The 18,984-nt window shown below is 48.4% G+C and overlaps 3 protein-coding genes and 1 non-coding gene across 7 annotated transcripts in view; 2 read left to right on the top strand and 2 right to left on the bottom strand.

Moving 5' to 3' along the window:
• Nucleotides 1-1,452, top strand: part of LOC142904552 (cyclin-dependent kinase 17-like) — a 30,397-nt gene extending 28,945 nt beyond the window's left edge. For all 4 annotated transcript variants that reach the window (XM_076050723.1, XM_076050722.1, XM_076050721.1 and 1 more), the window contains one exon: nucleotides 204-1,452. In XM_076050723.1, the coding sequence (XP_075906838.1) occupies nucleotides 204-241 (38 nt within the window). In that variant the 3' untranslated portion in view covers nucleotides 242-1,452. The remainder of the gene's footprint in view (nucleotides 1-203) is intronic.
• Nucleotides 1,453-2,461: 1,009 nt separating this feature from the next.
• On the bottom strand, nucleotides 2,462-10,614 carry LOC142904566 (ETS domain-containing protein Elk-3-like). Its single transcript, XM_076050751.1, has 5 exons — nucleotides 10,242-10,614; nucleotides 7,130-7,338; nucleotides 5,185-6,057; nucleotides 3,521-3,643; nucleotides 2,462-2,609 (listed from the first exon to the last, which is right to left on the bottom strand). The coding sequence occupies exons 2-5, from the start codon at nucleotides 7,334-7,336 to the stop codon at nucleotides 2,511-2,513; spliced, it is 1,302 nt and encodes a 433-aa protein (XP_075906866.1). The 5' UTR covers nucleotides 7,337-7,338; nucleotides 10,242-10,614; the 3' UTR covers nucleotides 2,462-2,510.
• Nucleotides 10,615-11,998: 1,384 nt separating this feature from the next.
• Nucleotides 11,999-17,477, top strand: hal (histidine ammonia-lyase). The gene is made up of 20 exons (XM_076050766.1): nucleotides 11,999-12,290; nucleotides 12,418-12,478; nucleotides 12,666-12,693; nucleotides 12,775-12,849; nucleotides 12,941-13,013; nucleotides 13,135-13,201; nucleotides 13,290-13,327; nucleotides 13,459-13,584; nucleotides 14,204-14,343; nucleotides 14,499-14,546; nucleotides 14,725-14,872; nucleotides 14,999-15,094; nucleotides 15,256-15,314; nucleotides 15,410-15,490; nucleotides 15,586-15,651; nucleotides 15,730-15,895; nucleotides 16,034-16,168; nucleotides 16,327-16,435; nucleotides 16,556-16,625; nucleotides 16,728-17,477. Exons 1-20 carry the CDS (start codon nucleotides 12,044-12,046, stop codon nucleotides 16,857-16,859), a joined length of 1,965 nt encoding a protein of 654 aa, XP_075906881.1. The 5' UTR covers nucleotides 11,999-12,043; the 3' UTR covers nucleotides 16,860-17,477.
• A 189-nt stretch (nucleotides 17,478-17,666) lies between these two features.
• trnay-gua (transfer RNA tyrosine (anticodon GUA)) lies at nucleotides 17,667-17,755 on the bottom strand. Its single transcript is given in 2 exon segments — nucleotides 17,667-17,702; nucleotides 17,719-17,755. It is a non-coding gene; the product is annotated as a tRNA-Tyr (tRNA).
• Nucleotides 17,756-18,984: the final 1,229 nt, after the last annotated feature.

Here is an 18,984-nt window from a genome sequence, read left to right as displayed (position 1 = left end):
GGGGGTCCGACCCCTCTGGACCCCCTTGTTTTTTTTTTGCACACGAGCTCAGAGCTGCTAATAACCAACAGTGGAGCTAATGCCCTAAAATGAGGAGCCGCTACTCCTGCTCGGCATCCTGGGTAGTTTGACTGCAAAGCTGCTCTCACTCTCACTGATTCCCTTTTGCCGAATAAAAGCGATGATGTTTGGTGTGTCCTCAGGAAACGGGAAGAGCCGAAGACAGAGCATGCTGTTCTAGAGCCGCCGCCACCCCCACCTTTTGCTTTTCTATGAAAATGAATCCACTTTGGGAAGGATCTCTCACCCGTACGGTCCTCGCAGACCATCGATAGCCGGAGCTGGATGCTGGTGTGGAGCTTCGTCGTCGTCGTCGTCGTCATCATCGTCATGGTTGCCGTAACTCCTCCCCTCTCAAAGTTCCTCGGGGGAAACTCGTGTTCTCCTGCGTGTTTTGGGCCCGACGGCGGCCGACAAGAGAGACGTTTATATACTGTACATCTATATTTATTGAGAAGAGAATTTTTTGCTGCTAAGTACAACTACTGTCTAGAATTCTAACAGGCTCAGTCACTTTAATGAGTACATGCAATGTGTATAGATTTTTAATTTTACTTTTTTTTTTGTTTGTTTGTTTTTTTGAAGTTGTGGTATTTTTAAGTGTCGACCTGCTTCTCACAACGTGTGAATCGAAAGTGCAAAGACAAAGAAAGAAAAATAAAGAGACGGGCGTGTGTTTCGTCTCCGTTGCCGCGGCAATGCGCTCACGCTTTTGGAGGCGGTCTGAATCAAAGGTGGGCGTGCCCGGACGGATGCTGCGTTTGGGGGTCTGAGTCACGGCCGGCGAACAAACTCAGAGGAGAAGAAGAGAGAGAGAGAAAAAAAGTCAAAATGGGACAGAGGTTTTTTTTTTGTTTGTTTTTTTTTCTTGTTAGTTTGTTTTTTTAAAACAAGGGCATTACAGTTGAGTTGCGCATCTTTTATTTAACTACCGTGAACAACCTTCATGTCTTTTCCTCCAAGGGGTGCGGAGTGAGAGTGCACGCACGGCTCCATCCTCCGTCAAACTGTAACAAAAAAAACAAAACAAACTGGGTGTTTTCGATGCTGTTTTTTCCTCCCAGGACGGCCGCCGTCCTCGTGTTGCATGTCTGCTCCGCCGCTCGAGGAAGCGCACAACTCGTCCTCAGTCAGGGAGCTGCAGCTGTAGCCCCGCCCCCTGCCCCTCCCCTCCCCTCCCCCTCCCCCAACCCTCTCCTGACCCCAGTCAATATGACAGCCGGGTCACAGTCTGTTGAACAGTGTTACAAGTTTTGTATGACATTCTTTAACTTTTGTTTGTGGATAATTGTTACGTTGGTGTGGGATTCGGTTGCAGATGCCCTCCCTTTGAGTTATTTTTTGTTGTTTTTTTCCAGAGTAATAAAAATTAAAATCTTAAGTTTGAACTGAGATGATTTGAAGCCTTTTCTTTCTGATTTAAAAGTCCTGTAACTGTGTTTTCTGTTGATCAAGTGTGAGAGTCCCATCGCAACGCCACGCAGAAAGACAAACAGAGCAATGTTGCCTTTGTGATGTCACAAAGGGCCCCAATGCCCCTCAGGTTAGTCAAATTCTGAACCCACCTCATGTTTGTCCCCCCCTACATGCATTTGGATTAAAACAGGATCCAGAGAGACATCAGATTTAGTAGGAAGCTAAAGGGGCCACTTTTGCAGCAGGCTGTAAACAGAGGGCTAAATATGTTCAGGTTTTAATTTGTTTTGTTTTTTTTAAATTAAAGCTAGAACACTGTTTAAGCATTCAATGCTTAAGTTTATTGAAAATGACAAGACATTCTTCACAATACAAAATTATACAGAATATAAACTGTATACCAAGTCCAGTATAAAAAAAAACAAACAAACATTACAAAGAGATACAAAGTTGTTTTTTTTTAATCCATCTTTCATTAGTTTGAAATCTCGTCTTCATTAAAATATTTTTTGCGAGGGGGGAGGGGTGGGGGGGTCAACAAAAAGGCACAGCCGGTACTATCAGAGAAGCATAGTGCATATACAAAAAACAAAACAAAAACAACACACACAAGAAATGTTTTAAAAAAGATTTAATACAGGATTACAACCGAGTTCAGCGCGTCGTCGTGGAAACGCGCTGAGTTTTCATCACGAGGAAAAGACGGGAGGTCTCTGAGACGTCGTCGAGGCTGCGTATGGCTTTTTGGTTTCAACCGTTTCTCTTCAGAACCCGTGAGGAATTCTGAAGCGCGACTGCAAGTGCGACAACAAAATAAAAACAACAACGCATCGAGTGAGGTCACAAACCGTCTGTGACCGGAGGGACGAGAGGCTGCAGGAGGCAAAGACGTTTCTGACCAGGAGATGGAAGGAGTTTTTTCTTTTTTTTTTTGTTGCTTTTTGCTTCCCCCCCCCTCCTCCTCTCCCCCCCCCCCGCCCCCCCCCCCTTCTTCCTCCTCCTCTTCTTCCTCCTCTTTTCACGGAAACCCTGGATCAGGATTTGTGTGTGGTGGGAGACAGGAGCAGGGAGGAGGGGCTTCCTTCCAGGTTTGGCAGGGGGACAGGCATGTGTCCGTTGATTAGGCTGGGGAACTGCAGGAGGAAGAGAGAGAGAGAGAGGGTGAGAGTGTGTGTGTGTGTGTGTGTGTGGTGGGGGGGGAGGCTTTCCGCTGAGGAACTGCAGCATTGTCACCGCTCTGGTTTCCTGTTTTTTTTTCTCCTCTCTCTCTTCAATGTGCCTCTTCCTTTTCTTCTCAGTCAACATCGTGTGCACACACACACAATCCGGTAGGGTGTCGACGTGCGCGTGCGTGCGTGTGTGCGTGCTGCAGACGAGCAGCAGCCCTCAGAACCAGTCCACCCTGTTCAAACCGGCTCCCCTGGGCTCAAACAGGAAGTATTCACAGGATTTCCTCTCCCCTCTCACGAGCGCTGAAACAGGACACCTCTGCTGGACCTGCCCGCCGAGTCTTAACTAGTTTCACAAACGCTGCGCTCTGCCGCTGCTTTTGCACAATTTTTTTTTTTTCTTTCTGTCTTTCTTTCTTTCTTTTTTTTTTTTTCCTCCAGCAGCGTCTTCTAGCGGTTTCTTACACTCTGCGGCGTCCACGCGGCACCGTGCTTCACTGCAGGGCTGCAGCTTTGACATTTGAAGCCACGCCGGGCCAACGCTTCCTTTGTGGTCCTATTGACAAATGAGAACTGTGTTTTGGTTGGGTTTTTTTTTTTTTTTTTTTGACCCATAGCGGAAAATAAAGAAAATTATTATTCAGAAAGCGCTTCTTTAAAGTGAAGAACTGGCGAGAAAAAAAACAACAGGAAACAACGTCCTGCTTCGGCTCCCAAACGCTGCCAGTAAATAATTATCATCTCCCGTTATATAAACTGCCATTCCTGCCCCTGAGTGCCACCACCTGTGTGTGTGTGTGTGTGTGTGTGTGTGTGTGTGTGTGTGTGTGTGTGTGTGTGTGTGTGTGCGCGTGCGCCTGTGCATGTGTGCGTACCTGGAAGAGGGAGTTGTGTGGCGGCAGCCGGACGGGGCTGAGCGGAGCGACGGGGCTCAGGCTGCTCCAGAAGTGGATGCCTGACAACAGCGGACTGTGAGCCAGCAGCAAACCAGAGTGGGTCTGTGACAACACACACACACACAGACACACAGACACACACACACACACACACAGACAGACAGACACAGACAAAGTAGAGGTAAATAAGACAAACGATTGCAGACGGCATTATTTTTATACGAGGGGTGCAAGAAAAATGTCTGGTGGAGGAGTGGAGGGGTGGAGGAGTGGAAGGGTGGAGGGGTGGAGTAGTGGAAGAGTGGAGGGGTGGAGAGGTGGAGTAGTGGAGGAGTGGAAGGGTGGAGGGGTGGAGGGGCGACTCGGTCGAGCAAAACCCTCTGCAGTGGTAACTGGACGTGTGCTGGCGTTTGGAAAAACAAACTGACGGCGCAGGAAGGAAGTCTGTGGTTTCTCCCCCAGAATACAGCGAGGGGAGGGGGCCGGGGGGAGGGGGAGGGGCCAGATGGAGAGGAAAAGGGTGTGGGGGGGGTGGACAGTGGGGGTTGTTGTTGATCTGGGGTGAGGGCTGGGGGGGGGGGGGGAGGAGGAGGAGGAGGAGGAGGAGGGATCCTCACCCACTTGGGGGAGGGGGGTGGACGGTGGGGAAAGAAACAAAACAAAAAAACCAGGAGAGAAAACATATGAAATCAATTTCTGGACTCCCCCCCCTCACGCCCCCCCCCCCTCCTCTCCCCTGTGTCACCTCGGAGCAGCGAGCCAGAGTTGTGCAGGGCCCTGCTCGCATTATTAATGGAATTATTGGAGCATATGGCATCACTTAGTCCCGCCCCCCCCCCTTGCCCCCCCCCCCCCAACAAAGGTCGGAACACGCAGAAGATTTCTGTAAATCGCCAGTTTCTTCCTCCTTCCTCCTTCCCTCTGCTGCTGAACGTCGTCCTGCTGCTGCTGCTGCTGCTGCTGCTGCTGCTGCTGCTGCTAACACCGCCGCCGCAGCTCCGCCTACCTCAGTCCAAGCGGCACTGGACTGTAAACGCGCTATCAAGCTATCAAGCTACCGCTGAGCACCGGCCGGCGCTCCCCGAGTGTGACAGTGGGTTTTACTGCGCGGACATCAAACCCGAACCCGAGGTGTCACAGTCGGTTGACCCCCCCCCCCCCCCGACCCCCCTGCTCCCCAACCCCCTGCCCCCCCACTATTAACCTTCACATATAACATAATTATCTAAATGTTTTGGAACGGAGCTCAAGCTGCATCATCAGGTTTCGACTGCTGATGCTGTGCGTCTGCGTGTATTTGTGTGTGCGTGTGCGTGTGCGTGTGTGTGTTTGTGTGTGTGTGTGTGTGTTAGTATAAACACGTCTCGCCTGAGTAGAGATTAAAGCAGGTTTTCCTGGGCCGTCTCAGGTGCAATCACTCATAAACAGCATTTATCCACTTCCAGCACACACACACACACACACACACACACACACACACACACACACACACACACACACACAGGTGAACCCTCATCATCAAGAGGAAGTGAAGCTGCAGGGCCACCGGTGGTCACACTTTCCAGGTAAAACCACAGCTGTGACATCAATGTGTGCTGCTGTGTGTGTGTGTGTGTGTGTGTGTGTGCGTGCGGTGCACTCACCTGTGCGGTGAAGAAGGCCGGGGTGAGCGAGCCGGACGGCAGCGCCGGGCTGTTGAGGGCGATGGAGCCGATGTCGCTCCCGGCCAGCAGCAGGGACGGGCTGGAGATCTCCAGAGCTTTGGGCTTTTTATTTTTGGGAGGGAGTCCATCTCCTTGACTGCTGCTGCTGCTGGAGGCGGAGCTGCTCCTGCCGCTGCTGCCCCTCTGGGGCGGCTGCAGGGCTCGCTCCCTGTGGCCGGAGGAGAGGTTGAGAGGCTGCGAGCTCTGGTCACAGTCCTCCTCCTCCTCCACCACCTCCTCCTCCTCCTCCTCCTCCTCCCCCTGCTCCCCCACATCCTCCTCCTCCTCGGCCGCGGGTGCGGGCGGGCTCCGCTTGAGGAGGCTCTTGGCGAGCGGGGAGGCGGGTGGGCGGAGCTTGGACAGCTTGGCCGAGGCGTAGGACTCGGCTCTGGCCGAGGGCGGCGAGCTCCTGCCGCAGGCCTGGTTGCCGAAGCGGATGACGGAGCGCGGCTCCTCCTGGTGCTCCCGCAGCGCCCGCAGCAGCTCGGGCTGGTTGTGCAGCGAGCTGATGCTGAAGGACGAGTACAGGCCCGAGCGCAGGTATTCGTTGCGGCACTGCCGCGCCCCCAGGGCCGCCGCTAGGCTCCTCCTCTGGGCCTCCACCGCCGCCGCCTCCTCCTCGGCCGCCGCCACCATGGCCGCCTCCTCCTCGTCGTCCTCCTCCACCTCCAGCTCCGACACCTCCCCCTCCTGCAGGGGGAAGCGCCCGGAGGCCAGGCCCATCTCCACCGCCTGGGGGTCCATCTTCAGGATCTCGGGGAAGGAGACGAACTTGTAGACGAACTTCTGGCCGATCACCTTCTTGATGATGTTCTGGAAAACAGAGATGGAGATTTTTGGTTTTTCTTTCTCTCTCCCCGCGATATCGTCATCGACGCGGGGAAACGCGCATGTCAGGGCACGTGCTCGTCACTCATGACCGAAACGCCTTCTACTACATCACAGCGGCGCCGCCCACACACTCCATCGGAAAGAGGAAGCAGGAGCCGCTGTCGGGGATGTTGTGGCTTGGAAACGAGACGCCGGACGCCAGCAGCGATTACGTCGACTACGTGAATTTGCGTCGACGCGTCGTGTTATTCTTACTGTAAATTGGCGAACGAGCGAAACCAGAGAAGAAGAACGGCTTCGTTCTCTGAAAACATTCGAAAACCCAGACCCACGTTTTGTTTTTTTTTTAAGTTTAGGAACATTTTGGTAGAAAACGAAGCAGCGAAACACGTTGGGTGCAAACTCTGTGAAGCTCAGCTAGCATTCCACGGTAGCACTGCAGCGAGAGGCGAACAGTGTCGCCGTGTCGTCACGCACCACAGAGGAGTTGAAGACCGATACTGAAGACAGGTCGCAAGTACAAAATGCTGGGTCCCCCCCCCCCCCCTGCATGTCGGAAAAACGATTGAACAAGCTAGCTTAGCGAACGATAGCTCTCTGAGGTGAATGCGTACTTACCTGTCAACACTGGCGTTTATACTGAATTGTAACACTCTTTCACTCGTCACTTTTTTCAGCAGTGTTATTTAGGGCACATTGACTCGAACTGAAATGTCTTAACGGTATTTAGCTGTGATTGAACATCGTACATAACCGTTAAATAGGGATTGAATATACCCATAATATTTTACGTTGAGCAATATAACAACTATGTGACAAATACGTGCTTTTGTGTGTCATTATTTTTGATACATTTGTTTAAAAACATATGCGGTCAGCGTACAACCGTAAAACACAGGTGTGAAGACTGAAGCAAGTTTAAGTTTAAGCAAGGTTCAACAGAAAACAGTGAAACTAAAGATCGTGAGCAATCCAAAAAACAATCCTTAGATTAGTCGACAACAAAAATAATAGTTAGCCTAGTCGGCCCTAGACAGCAGCGGCGGGCACCGACCTTGTCGTAGTAGTAACGCAGCGCCCGGCTCAGCTTGTCGTAGTTCATGTTGGTCTTGTTCTTGCGCAGCCCCCACAGCTTGGCCACCTCCTCCGACTTGAGCAGCTTGAACTCGCCGTCGCTGGACGTCCAGCAGATCAGGTGCTTGTGACTCTGGTCCAGCAGCAGCTGCAGCAGGAACTGCCACAGGGTGATGGCGCTGTCCATGCCTGCAAGAAGGGGGCCGAGAGGAGGGGGAAGAGGAGGAGGAGGAGGTGGTGGAGGAGGAGGAGGAGGAGGAGGAGTTGAAAACATGAGTTTTAGAAAAACTGCCTGACTGGAGGACTGCACGCTGCTTGGTGTTAAAAGTGATGCATCATGCGCAGTTTAAGAACCAAAACAGCTTCTCTTTGCCCTCCAACCCCCCCCCCCTTTCCATCTTTCCGTCCGGGCTGCATTCTTTCAAAAAAAAAAAAAAAAAAAAAAAAGAAGAATCCGGGCTGAATTAGGGTTCTATATCTGCAGATCGAGCCGCCCGTCTGAGTCGTAACATGTGGTGTGAGGAAGAGGAGGCCGGTGCTGAACAGAACAGTGTGTGTTTGAGTGTGTGGCGTGTAAGTGCAGCGGCGCAGGAGAGAGAGAGAGAGAGAGAGAGAGAGAGAGAGAGAGAGAGAGAGAGAGAGAGAGAGAGAGAGAGAGAGAGAGAGAGACTGAGGAGGAACAACAGCTCAAGCCAGAAATATGCTGCGGTTCAACCTGGCCCTCTCTCCACAGGAAGTATGACAGGCGCAGGGTGGGTTATTCCCTTAATAGAGGAATGTGCAGCCTCGAAGCTTCTGTCTGTCCGTCTGTCTGTGTGTCTGTCCATCTCGGAGCACAATGAGACAAAAGAGATCAACGGGGGAAAAACAACAGGGTTTGCTTTTACTGTTTTTTGTTTGTTTGTTTGTTTCTGTCTGTCTGTCTAGTGGGACGTCACACTGCCAGTGTGGCTGCCGCTCACTCTGTGAGCTTCCTAGCAAGAAGAATCCAGGCGCGGTGATGATCCCAGCAGTCACATCCAGGCATATGTGTTTAGAAGGAAAAGGCTGACGGTGGTTTTTCTCCATTGGTGTCGCACTACGTTCATGAATTCAGTCATTTATCGTTACATCAAACGTCGTAACGTGTCAGCCTGAACTCAACCAGCCTTTGCTTGCCCCCCCGTCTCTATTTCACTTTCAGCCGCCTCGTAAACGCTCAACTTGGCTCGTGAACTTTGTTTTCTGAAGAAAGCGGCCGTGGAGATGAAGCTGTAAATATCATTGTTAGTACGGAGAGCGGCTGGAGACGTGAGTTTCGCCGGATCACATCGGCCATGAGATGTTTGCAGAATTGAGTTCTGTTGACGAGTCCGCCGAGCGACCTGGACCCCGCCGTCGCATCGCCTGACCCGTCGAGCCTGGCGACCCGACAACGGGAGAGCGGCCGCAGCGCGTCTGTCGGCGGAGACGAGTCTGTCGGCGGGGGTGGGCGGGGAGCTTTCCGACACCGGGCCGTCCCCTGAGTTTACCGCCGGCCATGTGAAAACTACAAACCTGTCAGAGGCAGGACTTCCTGCCATTCTGCTTCCAAGGACAAATGGCAAGGAGAGGGGATCCCACAGCAGGGGAGCGTTTCCCCAGCGTTTCCCCAGCGTTTCCCCAGCTCGGCCACACTTCCCATAGAAAAATAAATAAATAATCATTTTAAAAAAACAAAAAAAAAACAACTCCAGGGTGTGAGGAGGTCAAAAATAAATAAATAAATATATCAGATCATTGTCCCCCCCCCCCACCTTTTTTCCCCCCACAGCTCCACCCTGACAAGCGACCCTGACCCTGGACTTTGAAAGGTCGCTCGATTTCGCCCACTTTGACATCTTTATTCTGATGAAGGGGAAGCAGAAAGAAAAAAAGAAAAAGAAAAATGGTCGTGAGGCTGGAAGCTCCAGCCTGGCACCAATCCGTGACTGGCAGGTTGCCGTCTAAAGCTAAAGTTACCGGTGCCCTTTGTGATGTCACAAATGGAGGCCAGGGACGCCCGGCACTAACTGAAAAGTGGAGCAAGAGGAAATAAACGCAGAATGGGCTTTTTTTTTTTCTTTTTTTTATCATTTCCTGAGTCGCTCGGTGAAGCCGGAAGCGCAGACCTCTGCCAGTGGTGCAATGGAATATATGGATGTGGAACAGAAGTGACTATTGACGCATTTTGCGTCAACAAGGTGATGCCAGAAGCAGAGACACGCACAAAGCCTGGGGTCACCAACCGTCGCCATCCATTGATAATAACCAAACAACCTTTGCCAATCAGGACTTCAAAAACAAAACAAAAAACAAAACAAAAAAACAGACCCCGGGACGAGGGCTACATAAGCCTTAAGACTTAGTTGTCCGCGGTTCCGGTGATAACCGCGTACCTGTTCCGGCACTCTGTCGGACCACTACAGCGGGAACGCCTGTTGTGTTTTTCGGGTCGGGGACCAGCAGAAGTGCCGCTGATGCTCTGTGCGCGCAACAAAGCCACGCAGTGTGTCGGCTGAACGGAAACTCCTAATGAGATTAGACGGTGTGTGCAGACATTACTTAGCCGTGACTAAATCTGCTCTCTTCCTGTTCGCGCACGGTGGAAAAAAAAAAAAAAAAAAAAAAAACACACACACACACGCACACACACCGACTCAAGTTCAGTAGGAAAGTCCTCTCCGGCGGGGTTAAAATGGCTCTTCTTTTGTTAAAATGCGAGCCGGAGGTTCCTGTTGTTGTTGTATCCGGTACGTGAACGTCGCACCAACTCATCCGCCGTCTCGGGTCGCGGCTCACTGCCTTTATTTTCAAGAAGTTGCTCGGACCGGAAGAGGACTCAACCACGGACGATATTTTGTTGAAAGTTGCTCTCGCCGTAAACTCGACAAGTTCAATTCGGTGAGATTCGTGTAAGCGAAAAGAAAAGGGGGAGAAAAAAAAAGGAAAAAAAAAGAAGAGGCGAGTACACGTTAATTACGAGGCTCTAACAAGTGAAGCACACGGCCGCGAATGTTTCCGATTATTGATCATTTCTCCTTCCTGAAAGCTACTCGCCGACCACAGAAGACTCATTGTGAAATTTCTCTTACCTGCGAATTTCTCTCTCGGTCTTTTCGCCTGGGTGAAACTTTACGGCGTGGCTCGTGCGGTTCCCATCTTCTTCTTCTTCTTCTTCTCCTTCTTCTTCTTCTTCTTCTTCTTTTCTTTCCACACGGAGACGACTTCAGGTCTTACACGGTTGTGCGGGACTGAAATAGGATCCTGGGCTTTTTCTCTCTCCGAGCAGGAAGTTGGAGCAGGCAGACACAGAGCCGGCTCACTTCCTCTCCCCGACGATTCCCCAGGCGCTCTGCCGTCTGTGTAAACACACTTTTCCTCCGCTGCCTGCCCGCTGACGGCCAGCAGTGGGCCTACTCTCCGTCCGCACACATGGCGATGAAGAAAAGTCGGTAAACTGACATCATCAGTCTACACTCTACACAGGAACCGCCGCGGTGCCTTCACGGACGCCTCGTTGAAACGCGTGGTGGCCCGAAGCCATGCGAGCTTCACGGCCCGCCCCGCGCCACCGTTCTTTCACAACGGCTCGATGTATTTAAAATGCTTTGACATTGGGGTTGAACAGAGAGTGAACGATCAAAGTCTGAAAAAAAAACAAAAACAAACAAAACTATGGATCTATTTATGTCACAAACTGACATTAAGGCATAAAACACACATCGGTAAAACATTTTTAAAGCTTAAAACTCAGTAAGAAAACAGAGTAAACAATGTACCAATACAATTCCGAGACAGAATTTGGCTGTGAATGTCTCCACGCATTGTACTTGCCGCTGACCGTGTAAATAAGTTCTATATGATATTTCCCATATGAATTTTAATAAATCATTTTCAGTAAGCCATTAAACTTAAGTAGCATGTATTATAGACGGGTGTGTTTATTGTAACGTCAGTATCATTTTTACTGGAAGGCAGAATGACTGAATTCCCCACATTAACTGCTCTTTGAGGCATGTCAAGTTCTTAGAGGTATGCAATAATTCTGAACCCACAACATTGAATTGAACTCATAACCAACATTATATTACAGCCAGTGTGACATTGCTGGGCAGCTCTCAGACTGATTTGTGTGTCAATTAATCAAGTGGTTTTTGAACATCACGATGAGATCTTTACAAAGGCGAGACGTCGGCGCTACCACTCAGACGAGCCCTCGCAATACTGCCCCCTAGTGTTCACATCTGGCATATGGAAGCATGCGTGGACCAAGTGAGGGCCGGTCATACGCTCATGTGTGCTTAATGTTTTACAGCAGTGCAAATATTTGTAATGACTCGACATATGCAGCAATCATGTCAATGAGAGGAGCCAATAGTCAGTGACGGTGAGTGCCAGCGGAATTGCACATGTGCCGAGATAAAACATCAAATCTCGGTCTTAGCTGGGGGAGGGGGGGGGGGCACACGGTGGCCTACTTGCAACAGTTGACTGCGACCACACACACACACACACACACACACACACACACTACAGTGTGTAATCAAAAATCGACTTACTAGAATTCTAAAGTTCCCAGCAGTGCAGCAGTTCCCTCGTGGCCATTCAACCTCACAGCCATCACGAGGAAACATTGGGCGTCGCATCACAAATACAGGGGGGTCGATGGATAACCCCCCCCGCCCGCCATCAGATCTGTCACAGATAGGGCGTGGCTCTCGAGCGACGCCTCTGATTGGTAGCTGAACTGCAGGCGGCGGAGCGCCGCCACCTGTGGCAGGCAGCGGCGCGTCGCGTTCGCTCACTTGGCTGCAGGAGCGAGAAGGGGAGAAAAAAAGAAAGAAGAAGAAGAGAGAGAGAGAGAGAAAAAAAAAAAAACAACCCCGCACGCGCGATGCCTCGCTTCACCGTGCACATCCGCGACGAGTGGCTGGCCGTGCCGTGCCGTGACACCAAGAACACCGTGCAGTGGCTCGGCCAGGAGGCCCTCAAGCGCTACGTGAAGAACAAGCCGGACAACGGCGGCATCAAGGCCGTGAAGGACCTGCGCTTCGTGGTGCGCAGGTGTCAGAGTCTGGGTCTGCTGGACGCGGATGACACCATCGAGGACTCGCTGGAGGATAATGACTTTGTGGAACTCGGTAAGGCCCCCCCACCCCCCAACCTCGGTGTGTGTGTGTGTGTGTACAAATGTTGTTGATGGTGTCTGGTGAGTGTGGTTAGAGGTAGAATTTGACCAGCGCTCGTCACCCTGTCCTCGGTTCACAGCCATCGAAGGTGATACCATGTCTCCAGACTTTATCCCCTGCGAGCCCGGAGTGTCTCACCTGTATCCTTCACACACTGTCAAGTGACCCATTGTCGTTAAAGAGCAGTCGTTTGGACCTGATCAGTTTAGTTTAGTTTTTAGTTTTTTGATTGACGATTTTGTGACTGAAATAATATAAGTAGCCATGGAAGATTATGCATGTATCGCTATACTTTTCTGCACACTCCTTCATTGAACTGTAACACAGCTCAGCAGCATACAAAGAGCCGGAACAAGTAAGTTGTTGCCTCGTCGTTCTGAAAGATTGAAAATGCAATTGGACGCGGCCGTGTCATGCGTGCTTGTGCCTGGTGCAGTTCATTTCCCTGGACGGCAGCAGCCTGACCTCGACCGACCTGGTAAACCTAGGCCGGGGACTCTACAAGATAAAGGTGACGATCAGTAAATGTGTTTGGCGTAAAGGCTGCCTTGGCGTTCATCTCTGGACTAATGGCAACCGTTGTGTTGAACGACCTTTTCCAGCTGACTCCAGAGGCAGAGAGAAAAGTCGTGCAGTCTCGAGAACTTCTGGACACCATTGTCAAAGAAAACAAAGGTTGCAATATGAATAAAGTCGGGCCTCTCCAGCACGATCTGGCTGCTGCAAAGTGACTTCAGAAGTTGAGTCTCCCTGTGTTTAGGATTTATTACTGACTCGAACTTCTCGCTCTTTCCAGTCGTCTATGGAATTACGACCGGTTTTGGCAAATTTGCCCGGACGGTTATTCCAGTCAGCAAGCTGAAGTAAAGTCACTCCACTGTTGGAAAAAAAAAAATCAGATGTTCCTCATGTACCTGCCTGTCCATCATGTGCTGTTTTGTTGTTCCACAGAGAGCTGCAGGAGAACCTGGTGCGCTCACACTCAGCAGGTAGAACCCTTGTTGGAGGCTCACCGCTCATCTCCCATTTTTTTTTTTCAGTATCTTTTCGTCGCATGTGATAAAAGTAGCACAGTAGGTGAAGCCGAACATACTTTTATTTGCGTGGTGAACGCACGTAGGTGTGGGGAACCCGCTGAGCCCAGAAAGGACCCGCATGCTGCTCGCTCTGAGGATCAATGTCCTGGCCAAAGGGCACAGCGGAATCTCTCTGGAAACCCTGCGCGCCATGATCCAGGCGTTCAATGGTAAACCCAAAACTCACATGTCACATTCAACCGAGTGAGACGTCTGCGGTGTCGGTCAGAACCGTTTCGTAACAAGTACATAAATGCAGGTGTGACGACTCATTTACAGAATATGTACAATTAGGCACGTCAGTGACCCAGATATTTGATATAAAAGCAAAAAAAAAAAAAAATCCACATGCAGATTATGAAGGCGCATACATATATTTCTGATACATGCAAATACTTCTTATCTTAGATGTCTTTGACAGAAATTGATTTAGATAAAGGATTTTTAGTAGCCATCAAAATCTCCAATGCATGTTTTACATTGATATATTGTGTAAAAGTGTTGAATCTGCTTTGATTAAACTGTGTGACGGCTTTGAGGCTCCAAAAGACTCTCACATTTTTTAATTGAAAATCTTTATAATGTATGCTTGCATTATTTTTGTATTTCTGTAAAACTAGCAATGTTTGTGTGTGTTTGTGTCTTGAAAAATGTGTCACAAATTTCTTTTGTGGCACATTTTGGAGGAGTTTCACCCGGTGAAACTGTCCTCGCTGCGTACGTATCAACTTTCAGTCCACTTTATGGATTGATATGAAGGAGACTGACTGACACACTTTCCCTCTGCAGCTTCCTGCCTCTCCTTCGTCCCAGAGAAAGGGACAGTGGGAGCGAGTGGAGACCTGGCGCCGCTCTCCCACCTGGCCCTGGGGCTGATGGGAGAGGGCAAAATGTGGTCCCCGAAGAGCGGCTGGGCAGATGCAAAATATGTAAGATTGTGACGCAGAATCACGGCGGCTTTTTCTTTTCTTCTTCTTCCTCCACGCTTGTAAGAAAGGTCACTGAAAAGGTCACAAGGTTCCACAGGACATGTTTGCTTTTTGATGATCCCGATTGTATTTGTCTTCCTTTTATCTCCGACCAGGTCCTGGAGGCCCATGGACTGAAGCCAATATCGCTGAAGCCGAAAGAGGTCATGTTTAAAACCCAACAACACTCTCATGTTTGACTTAGACCGCACCATTGACCCAGGGATCAATGGGAACACGGCGGCTTGTCGGTCACAGTGGTTGGAAAGAGGCGGACACAGGAGGACGTTGGAAAGTATTTCACTACATATATGAACCTCCAGCCTTGTATCCACTCTGCAGGGCCTGGCTCTGATCAATGGTACTCAGATGATAACTTCCCTTGGAGCGGAGGCCGTGGAGAGAGCTCAGGCCATCGCTCGCCAAGCCGACATCATCGCCGCCCTCACGCTGGAGGTGCTGAAGGGAACCACCAAGGCCTTTGACAGCGGTGAGCAGCTGCAGCAGAGGCGCCCGGACGCTAAACTACAGTGGTCATTTTTTTTTAAAACTAGAACAGATAAACCCAATTGTTTTTTTTTGTTTTTTTGGTGGGGTTGGGGTTCTGCTTCTGCAGACATCCACCTGTTGCGTCCACACCCTGGACAGATAGAGGTGGCTCTTCGCTTCCGCTCCCTGCTGGACTCAGATCACCATCCATCCCAGATTGCAGGTCAGAGGAAAACCTCAGAAATGGATAAGTGTGGAAACATGCAAAATTATATATAATATCCCAAATGAACTCATTATATCTGAGCAGAGGTTGATGTGGTGCCTCGCTGAAGGGAGGCTGCGTTATTTCATTGAGCTGCTTTGTCTGATCCGGTTCTCCAGAGAGCCATCGATTCTGCGACAGAGTCCAGGATGCCTACACCATGCGATGCTGTCCCCAGGTATCTTCAAGACCGCCACCGGAGTTCATGCATTAGTACTATGCTCGCATGAATTCTGGGGAAATGTCAACATTTTCCTGTTTCTGTGTCCGCAGGTTCATGGAGTTGCCAATGACACAATAAAATTTGTTCAGAACATCATCAATACAGAAATAAACAGCGCTACTGACAACCCTGTATCCTTTTTGCCCCTAAAAACAGATCTAGGGGCACGCATATTACAACCTCGATTATATTTAAATTGTTTATTTTTTCTTGACTGATTTCCAAGATGGTTTTTGCAGAAAGAGGCGAGACAATTTCAGGTGGAAATTTCCATGGCGAATATCCAGCCAAGGTGAGAATGTGTTTTTTTTTGTTGAGTGTTTGTTGTAGTTTTTTTTGGTTTCTTGCATCACACTTTCTTTTCTCGCAGGCTCTGGACTTTTTATCTATTGCAGTCCATGAGTTGGCCTCTATCAGTGAGAGGAGGATTGAAAGGTTGTGTAACCCCTCTCTGAGTGAGCTGCCTGCCTTCCTGGTCAATGAGGGTGGACTCAATTCAGGCTTCATGATTGCACATTGTACTGCTGCTGCATTGGGTCGGTGCACACGATAAATTAATATTACATTTACTGAATTAAAAAAAAAACAAAAAAAAATCAAAAACTTTTTTTGTAAAACTTTCAAATAACTTTGGGGTCCTGACCCAAATTGTCGTTGTCTTATTTTTACTTCAGTTTCAGAGAACAAGGTCTTGTGCCATCCCTCCTCTGTGGACTCTTTGTCTACCAGTGCTGCCACTGAGGATCATGTGTCCATGGGAGGTTGGGCCGCCAGAAAGGCTCTGAGGGTTGTGGAGCATGTGGAGCAAGGTGAATCTTTATATGTTAAAAAAAAAAAAAAAAGATTTTAATTGATTGCTTGATTGAAAAGACACTACATGTGATAAACTTGTTTCAAAGATCTAGATTTACTCAAACTTAGTCTCGCCTACCTCGTCGTGTTGTTTTACGGTGTTTTCTGTTCTCAGTTCTGGCTATAGAGCTGCTGGCTGCCTGTCAGGGTATCGAGTTCCTCCGCCCACTGCGTACCACCACTCCACTGGAGAAGGTCTATGAACTCGTGCGCAGTGTGGTCAAGTAAGTCAAACAGACGTGGCCAATGAGCAGAGCTTGCAGTTTGCAGAAGTGATGTGCCGGATAGTTAATATTTTTCCAGCGTGTAATTTCTGCCTCGCACACTCCCATCTGTTTCATTAGACCGTGGATTAAAGACAGGTTCATGTCTCCTGACATCGAAGCTGTTCACCGACTGATAATTGACCAGAAGGCAAGTCAGATCAGTCAAATGTTAAATAAATACAAACGTAAATAGAAGCATGCTACAAGTGGTGGATTATTTCTCTGAATGAACATTTTATTCTGTTCTCAGGTGTGGAACGTGGCCAAACCTTATATTGACAAGTACCAAATGGAGTACATCCCAGAGTCTCGTCCTATCTCCCCCACTGCCTTTTCCCTGGAGGCTCCAGCGTCACCGAGGAAGCGTTGTCGTCAGGAGTGAATGGTGCATTTTTTTTTTTTTATCATTGTTGGGAATTTATAAAATATGTACTATTTTGTTGATGCAGATAAAAATGTATCCTAAACTGAAACTGATTAAAAGTGTAGTCTTGTGATGTAAAATTAATTCAACTTTTTATATGATATGATAATAATTGTCTTTAATGTTGCAGAATTAAGACGTATATATAAATAAAAAGAATACATGAATAAATCAACTCTTCCTGTAAGAGGTTTTAAAGGCATGTTGTTGTCGTTTTTTTAAAGTCTTAATCAAAAGGTAATGCTTGAATTGTGATTAACATTTAGATTATTAATTAGTGTAAGATGCAATATATATATATATATAAACAATGCAAAGCCATCCCCTGAAATTTTTTTTATTTGAGAATGACTTTTATTTCTTAAGCAATTGTTGGGTGTTAAATGTACACCAAACAACTGTGCTTTGGTCCTCCCATTTATCTGACTTTTTAATCTCTGTTAACCGATTTCAGTGAACTAATTTTTAGTGACACATGACTACCTCAGCCATTTTTTTTTGTCCCAAAACAAATAACTGAAATGATTGTAACATCGTCATTTGCAGCGAAGTCAATGAATAAATACGAGTTTTTAAGTGGTATTCTTTCGCGTTTTGGTCAGTCTTGCCGTACGTCCACAGCCATTTCTTCTGCTGTCTCTGGACTAACGGATAGTATAGACATCGCCAGCATTGGACCATCATTTCAACTTTTGAAACTGGTTTTGGTGATTACGCGTTCAAAAAATCTTATAAAAACCAAGTGGAAAAAACAAAACGTGGGTCTCCTTCGAGCCGGATTCGAACCAGCGACCTAAGGATTCCAGCATTGACGCCTCTACAGTCCTCCGCTCTACCAACTGAGCTATCGAAGGGACGCTGTTGTGCGTCGTCAACACCCTTTGTAAACGGTCGTATTCCTTCAGCTCGACTGAAACGGACGTTCGGTAATCGATTGTTCGTCGCAAACCAGCGTCACAGGTTAGTGTCACCTGACTTAAGTTAGTTTCGGTAAGTGGCGTCAGTCGAAGCCATCTTGTCCAACTTCCGCTTGAGTAAACTCGTTTCGATTTTTTTTTTTTTTTTTTTTTTTTTTTTTTTTAACCCAAAGCCATGACAACCGGATGTCTTTGTGGTTTCAGAAACCCACCTGACAAACTGTTGAAGCTGTTCCGGAGATGATTTAAAGCAAGCGGAGTTACAAAGTTAAGTTTGCCCGTAAACAAACACACCAAACTCACACCACATTTTGCACCGATGGCGGCCCTATTTTATAGTCGATTTAAAAGGATAGAATCATTATATCAACCACTAGGTGGCAATGTTCCCCAAATTAAGCGACTATGCTCCGTCGCTTTGGAGTTGAGCAGAATAAAATAAATGAGGTAATAAATGAATGGACCACCTTTGACCGTACTTATAAACATTTTGAATTCACGTTGTTCGTGTAACTTCTAAAGTTTTTGCACAAAACCTGCTGCAATGTATTTATCTCTTTATTGTCTTTTTATTGATGTCATTTGTGTATATGCATCCTATCAGACAAGTGCTTTTGTCCCAGTCTGCAAATGTTCATGTGGTTGACGGTTGGCTTCTGGGGAGATCTGGCCTGGGGGAATAAACTGTTTTCAGATCTCATGGTTTTGGTCAAGAGAGTTCTGTAGCTGCGACTCGAAGGAAGTAGTCAGCACAGTTTGTGTCAGGTGTGTGAGGGGCCTGCAGCAATTCTACCTGCCTGATTCCTGATCCTCAACCTGTAAATGTCCTGGATCAGTGGTATAATTGTTTTTCGGTCTTGCGTATTGTCCTCACGCATCCATGGTGCACTCTGGTCACTGATAAAAATGGGTATCAGTAGAAAAAAATATATATATTGGAGTCTGACTAAAATGTTTTAATCTGTGTTCCTTAGAGGCTGCTGTTGGCGAATGGGAGTTGCTGTCTTGATCACTCAAGCGAAATGAAAACGTTTTCATCTTGTCCTACCCTCTCTGACAGCAAGGTAAATACAGTGCATTAAAATGATGTGGGCTCTGACATAATGCCTTCGGTGGGGTCAAGCTGATGGGGCAGCAGACAAATTCCTTGCATAACAGGAAGGTTT

This window comes from Nelusetta ayraudi, unplaced genomic scaffold, assembly GCF_046127955.1.
Source record: "Nelusetta ayraudi isolate G7.1 ecotype Tasmania unplaced genomic scaffold, CSIRO-AGI_Nayr_v1 ptg000129l, whole genome shotgun sequence".
In the NCBI taxonomy this organism is placed as follows: domain Eukaryota; kingdom Metazoa; phylum Chordata; class Actinopteri; order Tetraodontiformes; family Monacanthidae; genus Nelusetta; species Nelusetta ayraudi.
The sequence above is the reverse complement of the archived record's forward strand: the minus strand, read 5'-3'. Positions and strand labels throughout refer to the sequence as shown.